The sequence below is a fragment of the Microtus pennsylvanicus genome, chromosome X (genome assembly GCF_037038515.1).
Source record: "Microtus pennsylvanicus isolate mMicPen1 chromosome X, mMicPen1.hap1, whole genome shotgun sequence".
Lineage (NCBI taxonomy): Eukaryota > Metazoa > Chordata > Mammalia > Rodentia > Cricetidae > Microtus > Microtus pennsylvanicus.
Window position 1 is genome coordinate 42,229,123 of NC_134601.1, and position 13,062 is coordinate 42,242,184.

General features: G+C 46.8%; 1 protein-coding gene across 6 annotated transcripts in view; it reads right to left on the reverse strand.

The window, feature by feature from the left end:
- Tmem164 (transmembrane protein 164) overlaps positions 1-13,062 on the reverse strand; it is a 219,783-nt gene that overhangs the window by 4,809 nt on the left and 201,912 nt on the right. For all 6 annotated transcript variants that reach the window (XM_075958320.1, XM_075958324.1, XM_075958322.1 and 3 more), the window contains one exon: positions 1,516-1,616. In XM_075958320.1, the coding sequence (XP_075814435.1) occupies positions 1,516-1,616 (101 nt within the window). The remainder of the gene's footprint in view (positions 1-1,515; positions 1,617-13,062) is intronic.

The window sequence follows — 13,062 nt, forward strand, 5'->3', positions numbered from 1 at the left end:
ACCGCCAGTTCAGCCATCTCTCCTCCCTAGGGACGACTGGACAAGGAGGGATTGACCAATCCCCACCTGTTCATAAAGGGGCTGCTTTGCCCTAGGCTTTCTTAGTGGGGGATATAGCACTGTCCTGGGGGAAAGCTGTTCAGTTTTGCTCAGTCCTGCTCTCCAGTTGGGCCCAGAGTCCATTGTCATTCCTAAGCATTTATCGTGTGCCTAGCTCCGGGAGAAAGGTTGCATTAATTTTTAGAGCCATTAGCTTCATGGTCGCTGTCTCCAAGTAGCAAGGGCAATCAGTTGACTGTGTCTGGTCTCCAACTAGACGGTGCCCACTAAGCTTTACATGCCACGAGGAGGTCTGAGGAGCATTTGGAAAATTTTGTGAGGGGAGTGGCACGTGAATGGACTCATGAAAGATGGACAAGGGTTATGGTGAGGAGTGGGTGAGGAGAGCTTTGCTGGTGGAAGGTGTAGCAGAACATGGTAATGTATGGTGACGTGAGCAACACCGACATCCCTAGAAACCAGCAACTAGGTGGGGAGCAGCAGGACGTAAGGAGGGGATGTGTGCAGCTCAGGAGCATGCTGAGCCTTCCTATATAAGCACAGGCAGCATCCACACTACTGGCAAAGAACCCAGCCGACCTCTGGCAACCCACAGCAAGGAAGACAAAGAGGGTACTTGCCCAGAGGCACTGGGGACATCCAGTTACACGACCTTATCATGCAAGGCCGCACACGGCTCCACATGGCTAACCCTGCATGCCAACCACGCAAAACCAAATATGGCGTTCCTGCCCCAAGGACAGCCAGAACACCCACCTTCAGGAGCTCTTAAGAGCTTGCTCGCATTAAAGACAAGTCCTCCCTATCTCTCAAGGAAGCTAGGCTTTTGTATCTCGCTACAGGGAGGAAGAAAACTCCGTCCCCACACCCAGGCATGAACTCTCTCTCCTCACTTCAGCGCTGATACATACCCTTGCATTTTCGGCGCTATTGGACTCTGGATATTTCAACATTGAGGCTAGCCAGTTTCCATATTCCAGGCACTTCTCAGACTACAGAAAGCTCTGGGACTCCCAACCTCTCACTTCCACTGGCCACACTGCTGAAGAAAGGGTCTCCTGAAAGACCTGCGAGCATCTCCAGAATGTACCCAAAACCAAAGGCCATCACAAGGCCCAGGGCCATCAGGATAAGGATCGTGCACATCCAAGAGGTCCACAGCATAGCACTTGCCAATTACAGGTCACTGCTTCAGACCCAAGGAGCCATGAATGAAGGGTACCGTTGCATCCCCAGAAATGAAGGAACGACCATTGCTGAAGGATTCAGAAAACTCTCCGGAGAAGCCAAAGCTCCGTATCATAAATCAACACCCCAGACACAACAATCTGACATCCTGGCCTTTAGCATTGTGCATTTTTCAAAGCAAAATGATACCACAGCACCAACCAGGATTATCAAGATTTATGAAGAACTCCAAACAGAGGGGAGAGAAGGGGATCTAAGCAAACTTACCAGGCCGAGGATCTGCAGGATGCTGAAGTGGTAAAAGAACATGAGGCCCGTGGAGAGAAGAGCCCACCGGAAACTGCTGAGGGGCTCTGGGGTGTAAGCACCTGGAGGAAGACGGGAGATGGTGAGCCAGGAGGAACAGCCACTTCTCCTCTGCTCGCATGGGTGCAGGTGCTGAGGTCACAGTCACAGCTGCAGCTGGCGTGGTGTCTCTTGCACATATCAACGACAGCATCTTCCAAGGGCCTCAGCACTTAGCTAGGAACCATGGCAGCCCTTTCTTAACCCCGCTTTCTGCCCATTGATATCACAGCATTAGAAAAAGCGGTTAATTCATGCGTACTGAAAGTGATTTGGATTTGTTTAAAAAACGAGAAAAGAAGATAGAAGCCAAAGAGGGACTCAATCCCAGCACTTGACTCCTAGAATAGAAGCCGCACTAATACACTGTTGTGTTTCTTTGGTCATTTTCTCCATGCCCCAGGATGCATTTTTAAAATTAATTCTAGAATTAGTACTATATATGCAACTGTCTTTGTTTCTAAATTTATTTCCTCGTGGTTCTATATAGTATGACGTAGCAGTTGAAAACATTATTGTTGAGGTCAGATAGATTTGGGTTCAATTTTTTTGTTTGGTTGGCTTTGGTCTTTTGAGACAGGGTTTCTCTGTGTAGCCCTGGCTGTCCTGGAGCTCGCTCTGTAGACCAGGCTGGCCTCGAACTCAAAGACCCACCTGCCTCTGCCTCTCCAGTGCTGGGATTAAAGGCTCGCATCACCAGCTCTCCAGTGCTGGGATTAAAGGCTCACACCACCACCGCCTGGCAAATTTGGGTTCAAATTCTAACTCTACCATTCTTTAGCTGCTTGGCTCTGAAAAATTTGTAACCATTTTGCAAATCTTACTTGCCCATCAAATCGGGATAGTTGTGTCCCCAAAGTCTGGCATAACATGACTACTCAATGGGGATCATGTTCTCTTACTGTCGCTGTTAAATCTAGAGCTCTCGTGAATGTTTTAACCAGTGGTTGTGCTATTTCTCAACTACTGAATAACTCTGTCCCAAGAAAACCGAGTGATGCCTTGCCTCTTCTATTGCTGCTGTGAACTCCCTTCTTTGTAGGTTTGGATGTATTTCAGAGCTTACAGAGCAGGAACATGGTAGACAGGAGACTTGGAGTATCTCTCTGTTTGGGCACTTAGCAGGGGTACTTCAGAAAGGAACCTGAAAAACACCTTCCCATCCACCCCAAAGTACAGTACTGTTTACCCAGGTCAGCTTTTCATTGATTCTGCCCTTTGTCCAATGGTTGTTTGTACCTTGTAGCTTTTGGAATAAGACAAGGTCCCTACAGTTTGAAAAATACAGGCAACAAAGACAATACAGCAAGCTGGGGGCGGGGTGACTGAAAGCCATACTTCCTGGTACTTCCTGTTATGGGAAGACAAAACTCAGCCTGGGACTGGGGGTGGAGGTGGGGTAAGGAAGGTTTCTTGATAGAGGCAGCATTGGAGTAGAGTCCTGAGAAACGAATGGGACTTCAGGAGGGCCCTAGGCCTTTCAACCTGCACACAGGCAGACACATAAGGCAGGCCATTCAGAGCTATGCAGGTAAGAGGTCAGTGACAGCCGTGGGGGCTGGGGGGTGATGGCTCAACAGGTAAACCTGAGCATTGTTCTAGCCTGATGACCTGTCCCTGCGACCCAAGTAGAAATGCCAGAAATGATGGGGCACGTCTGTAATCCCAACACTCCTATGGTGAGATGGGAAGAAGGCACAGAATGATCCCCCAGAAGGTTGTGGTCCAGGTGACCCAAAGAACGCAGCCCAGTATAAACAAGAGACATCCTTCCTCAAAACAAGGTGGAACAAGAGATTCAATTTCCAGAAGCTGCCCTCTAATGCCGCATGCATGCCCACACTCACACATACACATCTCTTTCACATACACACACAACTCACTCACACACACACAGAATGATAATCGCGGTAACAATAATAATGAAATAATTCAGTAGAGTTACAGGGAGAGTCCAATGGAGGTAGTGAGGAAGCGGTTAGCAAAGCTGGTCTGCCCCAGGCCGAGCTATGTGAGCCTCAAGGAGCTATGCTTGGGGCTTCGTGTACCATGTGTGCAACAGAACCGCAAGGCCAAATGTGTCTTGTCTCACAAAGATTCTAGGATGCAGAAGCAGAACTAGGACCAAGAGATACTCAGGAATATGCGATCCACGCCCTTTCTAAAGAGCGCAGTTACCACTTAACTCCGCCATCTGCTGCATTGCTAGACCATGGCTCAAGAGGTGCCTGCTTCTTGCTTTTTCAAAGGAAAGCCAGAAACATGAAACTTTATGTGGAATGTCCGGATTTTTAAATGCAGGCAACTATTCAAAATGTTTTAGAATGCTCAATGGGCCAAGCAAAACATGTATTCCAGATGGATTTCAGTCCCTGGGAGGGCATCTATGTGCTCCGCTACAGAGCCACCAAAAGCTGCAGGGCATTTGAGGAACGTGAGCGCTGGTCACTCAGATTAGGGTACAAGGGTCAGAATAAAGTCAGTGGTACTGCCAAGGGGACTCTCCAGGAGCCCAGAGCAAGGTAGTTTTTGGAGGTAAAAGCGGCAAGGTAGAAAATTAAGAGAGAAGTGAAAATCAGAAGGATGTGGTACAAGGCAGGAGGGTAGGGTTGGGGGAGAGGAAGGATAGGAGGGACTCTCAGAGTTGTATTAATAGCTTGGCCACCACGGGATTGATGATGCCATTTATTGCGATGGAAAAGAGAGGCAACAGCAGATTGAAGCAAGGGTAAGGAAATGATGAAGGCCATTTTAGCCATGTTGAAAACGGAGTATCTGTGACTATGAAATGTCCACATGTAAACATTCCTGCAGGGACTGCATATATTCTAAGGCATGATGGGTGACATTGGATGCCAGAGCCTAGAAGGGGCAACTATTCAAACCCTGCTTCTATCAATTATGAATTTCAGAGCTTTGGCCAAATCGCAGTATCTTCTCAACTCAGTTTTACTCATCCGTATAATGGAACAGGCACCGCCTCATGCACAGAGCTGTTGGTCAGAGGAGATGACACATGGTCCCAGGGATTTAACAAGTGCTTGTTATTTTTATGACATGAACCACAGACTCCATGAAGAGGATAAGGTGAGCATACAAGGATGGGTGACGTCAGCACAGAGAAACAAAGTCATGGAAACGCGTACACAGTGAGAGAAAACTGAGACCCGAAAGCAAGATACCCAGGAACAAGTGCAAGAATGGGGAGTAGGCAGGAGGAACAAAGTAGGGTGACTGAAGTCGGGGCTACCTGTGAAGTGCGTCCTGGACATGTTGACGTGTCTGTGCTTTAGGATTGCATGCTGGGCTATATTTAGAGCTATCTTGAGCCACATTCAGCCTGTGTGTTGGACACACCCTTGTCCCAATGTTCCACCAAGTCAAGAACCTTGTATGTCTCCCCAAGTGCCCCCCCCCCCACAGTGCTTGGTTGATAACAAAATGTTGAGCAATAATACTGAGAGTGTGGACACTGGTCATTCTGATAAATGAGGATGGCCTGGGCACCACACTGTCACCTCAGTTTCCGAGGACACACGGAGAAAGAAGAGACCTGGAAGGCTGACAGGTGCCCAGGAAGTTACGCACTCTCCTAGAAAGCTATTCTTTTCTTCCCTCTGACTTCTGCTCAACAGCCCCCGCCCCAATGCAGCTGAGCGGCAGTGACATGCCTCAGACGCCAAGTGTGGTACAGGAATGGACTTGAACACATGTGTGTCCTTAACCAGGAGTCAGCTCAGCAGCCACAGTCCTAGGGAAGAAGGGGACAAGGATTCACGCACAGGACAGTTGTCCCTTCCCTGTGCTTCTCCCGTGTTGTGTTCTAGGGGAAAGGAACACTGAGATACTATCAGGGGACATGGTTTTCAGTGTGCTGACACTTTGCAAAGCCCCATCCCTTCCCTGTTGCATCAGCTCCCTCAAACAGACTGCCTGTTGACAGAGGGAGAAGCTCTCCCTCAAGCTCCGCTTTTACCTCAGTCCTGGATGAATGGTGGCTACTCAAAGGCTTACTGCATGGCCGAAGTAGTGGCAGAGACTTGTGAGGATCATAAAAGGGAGATTAAGTCAATGCTAGCACTGGGAAGATGATCTTCAAACACCTATAGAGCTCCCAAGCCACGCTTATCTGCACCAAGATATTTAGGCTTGTTTTCTCTATAATGTTGAGAAACTGGAAACAAACCAACTAGGGAGAGAGGTTAAGTAAACTCCAATACCTCAATATTGTGTAAGAGTCCACTGCCAGTCAAATGGCGACTGGATTGTCCATGCATGAAGAAACCAGACCCGGATGAGCAACACCAAGTATAAAAGGCAGAACATCAAACAGCACAGACATAAAAGAAAATACAATGTAGTAGCTTAAAAACAAAGGGGGGGGGATCAGACAGCCCCATGTTCCCCGTGGGAGTGACCCTGAGCAAATCACACTTCCTTTAAAGTTGTTTTCCTGTGTAGGAACTGCAGGCAGTGTCCACTGCTCAGGGCGGAGGAGTGGCAGAAGGCATTACAGAAAGCAGATCCAGCAGCTGCCTAGCAAGGAGCTATTTTCACCCCAGGGATCTCAGGCGCCCAAACTCATAGACAGGCAGGAAGAGGAGGGGCATTCTGGAGAAATGGCCACCTCCCCTGCGGGGGAGAGACTGCCTGTGGCAAACAGGATCCAATGTTCCATTTCCTTCCAAAACCACAGTCGAAAAGCACCCTATGTACTGCTAACACGGCCCATAGGAATACATGCAAATTATATGCAAACCCACATAATACTTTGTTGGATACCTGGATGTGGCCCTTGGGATAATCCTAGTGAAAAACCAGTTTTCTTCAAAAGAAAAACAGAAACTGAATCACATTCAGGAAAATTCAACACATCATAAAATGCTTTTTTCCCCCCTACTTTAAGAAAGTATGTGACATTTTTCTGCTAGCATTTTCTATCCCAGGAGGATAGAAGCGCGTCATCAGTAAAGGTAGGGGGACCAAGATGATAGTTTCTGGAAAATTGATTTCTGCCAGAAGGAAGCCGTAGGAGTACTGGGAACCGAGGCAATTGCTCCAGCAGTAGCAAAGACCCCCAGAGGCCCCCACAAGGGATCTTTCTCTCCTCCTACACTCTCACTCAGGAAAGATGATACCAAGTACTCAACGCTGGGTAGGGTAGCCTGCTATTATCCCATCTTTCTGCTTCCTTCAGGTCACTGACTTATCTATGCTACCCACTCATTCAACAGCTCTGACGCACGTTGCACTCCATGGCAAGAGTGGGGATCCAATCTGCTGCAGTTGACAAACTTAAGTTGACAAACGAAGGGAGAAGCAGACAGAGTGAAGGGAACACGTCGACACTGGGGACACTGAGGAAGGGAAGGCACTGGAGATGGTTACAGTTCAGAAGATTTGAACAACAGGAAGCAGCTGGGGTAAGACGTGACTGAAGGAACATTTTAGGTAGAAGGTAGAGCCAGAAAAGAGGTATAAGGGTGTCAGTGGCCTGCTGTCTATATACGATTACGTGCGGTTTCCTGTTACAGGAGAGCAAAGGAACGCAAGAGGGGTCGTGGGTCAGTAGGTGGCTGGAGCAACAAGAAAACAAGACCTGAAAAAGGAAGAGCCTTGTTATCCTGGCCAGAGAACTTGGCCTTTATCCTCTATCCAATGAGAGGCCACTGAAAGGTGTGAGTAGATAAAAAGGTGAGATCTGTGTTCTAGCCAGCTGGATGGCTCCAGCGGGAGGAGAGATAGTGGGCCAGAGGGAAGGAGAACTCAGGTGCTGTCGTCATGACGCAGATGGCTTGGCTCTTTGCCAGACATAAAGGAGGACCGCCTACAGGAACTTCCGGGTCCATGCCTTCAGTACTGGAAGGCATACCAGCAGATGCCTCCATTGGGTGATGGCTGCCCAGGTATAGATTTCAGGAGAGAAAAATGGTTTGGAAACACAGCTTGGTGTGTGGCTAAAACGGACAAAGAAGAGTCCACAAAATGAGGTTATAGTTCTAAGAGTGGGGGGGGGGGGTCTGGAAAACAGTGATATTTAGGTGGTTAGAAGAAAAGAGAGACCTATTAGAAGATGAGAGAGATGAGCAAACTCCAGAGACAGCCACAGGGTTGGAAGAGAGGTGCTGTCCTAGACCTGGGAGAGAGCACAAAGAAGGACCAGCAAGCAATGCTAAGCACTCTATCTTTGGTACCAGCCACGAGTCACATGCAGCAGCATTACTAAAATGCATTTAACCAACAATGTTTCCCCACTTATGTGAGCCACATCTCAAGTGCTCAACAGTCACACGTGCCGAGTGACTGCCATAATAGATGGTGTAGACAGAAAGCACTCCCATGACCACAGAAAATTCCAGTGGGGAAAGCCTCCTCTTGTAGGGGTGGCACAGCAAAGCCAAGACGAACGAACTTTTCAGAGTTCAGAAATGTGCTGGCCACTGGGACTCTCTGCTAGGGCAATTTCAGCGAAGGAGCTATGAAAGAGCCAATTGTCAGAAGACATTTTTCTGCTAACCAAAGTAAGGAAGTGAATTCTAAGAAAGGGCGTCAGAATATAAAACCACATAGAAATGATCAGCCAACCCCCTACCTTCTCAGTCTCTTCTTGGAAGGACTCCTGTTGTTTTCTTTTACATTTTGTTTTGGTTTTGAGACAGGGTCTTGTAGCCAAGGCCTATCTCGAACTTTCAGAAATGCCCCTGCCTTGGCCTCTCGGGGGTGGTGATTATAGGTGAAAACAGCACCACACCTGATTCAACCCTGCTTGTACCCACAAACCTCTCCCTACCCATCCTCTACTGCCTCGGCAGCCCTCGAAAGCGCTTGCTTTCTCTCCATTGTTCTCCCAGTCTGCTGACTCTCTCTTCGCCCCAAAGCCCCACGACCACCAGTGGCCTGCACAGCATTCTTCCCTTTGGCTGTCAACTAGAGATGATGGCCCTTTTGCTCTGAAAATATTGATACCCGGTACTCTCTCTAAAACCATCCCTATCTTATGCCTTGCTCATTGCCACATTGTCCCTGAAAGAATCTTCCAGGATCCACTCAGTTCCACGGTCTTGTCCCCATTACTAGACTTTGTCCATTCACTGTCATGGTCGAACCTGAGGCCCTGTGATGAGGAACAGTTACAGCCTCTCTCTAATCTCAAAGACAAGCACCCCCCCACCTAGCCATCATTAGTACCTTTGCTGCTCACTTCTTCCAACCATGACCCAATCTGGCCTTTGACACAAATAGAACCTGTGATCCCTTCACCGGTCCTGCCATCTTTTCACTCAACAGTCTCCCTCCCTTTCTTAAATCCCATGCCCTGTTATTCTGATTTTCCTTTGCTGACACCTTTGTCTCTTCTCACTATGAGAAAAAAAAAGAAGAGAAAAAAATCCTCCACCCTGGCTAAATTTCCTCCTCCTCCTCCTCCTGCCTGTCCCTACACAGCTTAACATGGCGGAGGGGCAAGGGCAGTGCTGACTATTCTCATGTCCTGTTTGTGTTCACAGACCTGAGGTACATCTTTCATGTCGCCAGGCAATCACACTATCTTCCCCTGACTATTCACTCTCTGCTTTCTCAGGTCACAATTTAATATCTTCTCCTCTCTTCACAAACCTTTAATCCTTTCCTCCCAGCCTCGCTGTCAAACGGTGACCCGGGTGTCACTTCGCACTTCACCTCGAAGAAGGGAATTACTCAAGACATCCTGAGCCTCCAGACCAGCACAGATTCACACTTGCCTGGCCTGCTCTGCCTTCATCTCTGCAACACAGAAGAGCTGTAAAGAGAGGGTCTCATTCTGGGCCAAACTTTCCTCTGCGACCCTGATGTGACTCCCTCATCTACCCACCACTCCATGAGCTTTTATTCCTGTGACCATGAAAACAAACAAAATATACAGAGATTGCTCTCATCTAAAAACAGACACCTGACAACTCCCTAGAGCTCCCAGTAACTGCATGTCTCTCCTTTACAACAAAGATGGAATTGGCTATATCTGACCGGGCCAATGTGGTAGTTACTAGCCACGTGTCATTCAGAGCTTCGAATGTAACTAGTTTGAATTGAGCTGTGCACCTGGTATAAACACTGGATAGTAAAGAATATATACTAAACTATTCCAGTCATAATTTAACATTAGTTATATTTGAATGATAGCTTTTGGATAAGCAAGGTACAATAAGTTATATTTTTAATATTAATTCCACCTGTTTGTCTTACCTATTTTTAGTGTGATTATGAACACCTGAAATAATAGACATATGACTCACATATTTTTTTTAGTAGACACTCTGGTTTATTCTCTTTACTCAAAATTTCTCTTCCTGCTTTCTCTTAAACCCACTTAGATTGGGTTCCTCTTCCTCCATTACAACTGTTCCCATCAAAGTCACAAATAGCCTTTTCATTTCTAAATCCAATAATCAATTTGCAGGCCTCACCCTACATACCAATTTATTCTTAGAACACTGGGCGCTTGGTTTCTGAGCTTCTGGTCACTCTCAGCTATCTTCCTACCTCTTTCCCTACTTCTTTTTAAAAAATAATTTATCTATTTTTATTATATGTGCACTGGTGTTTTGCCTGCATGTATGTCTATCTGTGTGAGAGTGTCAGATTAGAGTTACAGACAGTTGTGAGCTGCCATGTGGGTTCTGGGAATCGGACCCCAGTTTTCTGGAAGAGCAGTCAGAGCTCTCAACCTCTGAGCCATCTCGCCAGCCCCTTCCCTGCTTCTTGACGTGTGCTCTGTCATTTCCTCCCCATGGAGCTGATCTCGAGATGATACACAAGATCAGGCTGCAGATCTCAGAGCTCTGCTGTTTACTTTTACCCTATAGCTGGTGTCAACACAGCTCACAGCATTAATACGATCAACATGCATATTAAATAATTATTAAATGCATATTTAATACTACTCCAAAATTTACATCTCTACGGACCTCCACCCTGAACTCTAGAATCAACAGCTAGTGGGTGTCCAACCTTCTCATCTTAGCTTATCACTGTCCAAAGGACTGTGTGTGAATTACAATTCCTTAGAATCCAAACTTTTCCAGAACAACGTGTGTGTGGGGGGGGGGTAGAGGGATGGATGGAGGGAGGGAGGGAGGGAGAGAGAGAGCAACCGACAGGGCTTGATCACATGGCTTGCTTTAGCAAAGAAAATTCAATTGGGAGTTTGATGTGCACCTGGGCACCGGGAGTTGCCCTCTTTGAAACACTACCCTGAGACCCACATGCCATGAACAGCTGTAGGAATGAAGAGGTCCAAGCATTCCAGGGACCCAGCTTGGTCCAGGGAATACCAGAGGAATGTCTCAGTCAATTCAAGCCATTTTAACATAGACTGGATGATAGAGGAAGGTCATCTGTCTATGTGTTACTCTCATTGGTTAATAAAGAAAACTGCCTTGGCTTTTTGATAGGGCAGGATTCAGATAGGTAGAGTAGACAGAACAGAATGCTGGGAGAAGGAAAGCATAGTGAGTCAGACGTCCTAGAGCCAGCCACCAGGTCAAACATGCTGAATCTTTCCTGGTAAGCCACCACCTCGTGGTGCTACACAGATTATTAGAAATGGGTTAGTCAAGATGTGAGAGTTAGCCAAGAAGAGGCTAGATATAATGGGCCAGGCAGTGTTTAAAAGAATACGATTTGTGTGTTGTTATTTCGGGTATAAAGCTAGCCGTGCGGGAGCTGGGTGGGATAAAAAGCAGGCCTGCTCACCTCATCACTACAACTGGATATCTTAAAAACAACAGAAATTAATTTGTGAAAGCTAAAAAAAGTCCACAATCAAGGCATATAATAGTTGGCTTCTACTGAGGGGTCACTTCCTGGCTTACAGATAGCACCTTTGTGCTGTCTTCCTCACGTGACAGAGAGAAGGTAGTACCAGTTCAAAATCTGTCCTCTAGCAAGGGCATTAATTCCATCATGAGACAATGTCTTATGACTTCAATTCACCCTAACTATAACCCAAAGACCCAATTCTGATACAGAATCACATTGTGGGGCACAGCTTCAATATATGAATGATCTTAGATGAATTCCAATGTTCAATCCATAAAGAACAGGCCAATGGGCCCACCCAACTGTGGGAAATTCCCAAAAGCTTGCTTTATTCTTTCTTTCTTTTTTTCTTTCTTTCTTTCTTTCTTTCTTTCTTTCTTTCTTTCTTTCTTTCTTTCTTTCTTGGTTTTTTGAGACAGGGTTTCTCTGTAGCTTTGGAGTCTGTCCTGGAACTAGCTCTTGTAGACCAGGCTGGCCTCGAACTCACAGCGATTCACCTACCTCTGCGTCCCGAGTGCAGGGATTAAGGCATGCACCACCACCGCCCAGCCCAGCCCAAAGCCTTTCTTGTTTCCGTAAATGGCCATCTATTTCATTTGACCAGGCCCAAAACCTTAAACTCACTCTTGGACCTTTCTTTGTTTTCTTTCTCATGCATTTGATCATTCACAAAATGTTGGTTGTACCTTTAACATGTTCTCAGAACCTAACACCTTTTCGTTATCTCTGTTGCATCCTGGTCCAAGCTAGCATCAGCTGCTTCCTAAATATTGCTGAAAGCACTTACATTGCTCACTGCATCTGTCATCTGCTGTCACACCCTTGCACACCCGCGTTCTAACGTTAGTGGCATCACTGAGCAATCCTTTAAAGAAGAATCATTGGTCTCTCCCTCAACAATCCTCCAATGACCTGGCTCTCGTTCGCTTGTCTTACCTATTTTTAGTGTGATTAGCATCTCTAACTTCATATCCTACTATTTCCCCCTCACTTATATGGAAGTAACCATACTAGTTTATACGTGATTGCTGGAATAATCTAGAAACATGTCTGCCTCAGGAATAATCTAGAAACATGTCTGCCTCATGGCCATTTCACTTGTTATCTTCCCAGCTTGCCATATCTTTCCTAGAGGGATCAAAGGGCTTGCTCCTTTGCCAGTGAGCCTTCATTCAGATGTCACACTGTCAGTGAAACATTTCCTTTAACCGAGGCCACCTCATTCAGAACTTCAGCCTCCACCTCCATGCAGCATCTCTGCTTAACTCCTTATTATCGCCTCCTGCATTGCACTTTATATCTAACTCATGCATCATTTCCCTATTCCTTTAATACCTCCTCCCACATGGATGTAATGTCCACGAAAGCCAGGATTCTCGTGTGTTTACTCTCATTGACTACTCCACTGCCAGACACCAAGTCGGGATTCCACGTTTGTTGAAAGAATGGCATGAGCCAGCCAGCGTGCTTAAATCCTTCACATAGTCAAACATGCTTTATTAGACTTCTGTGAAAGAGACAGAATGAGGTACTAAGGCCAGTTCAAGGAGAAACCATCTTACTACTTTACGTATTTGGGGCGTCATAGATCACATTGGGACTATGTTAAATGCATAGTGGGCATCTGGGCAGGGCAGAGCCTCTCCATTTCTAACCAGCTCCTTGGAGCTGCTG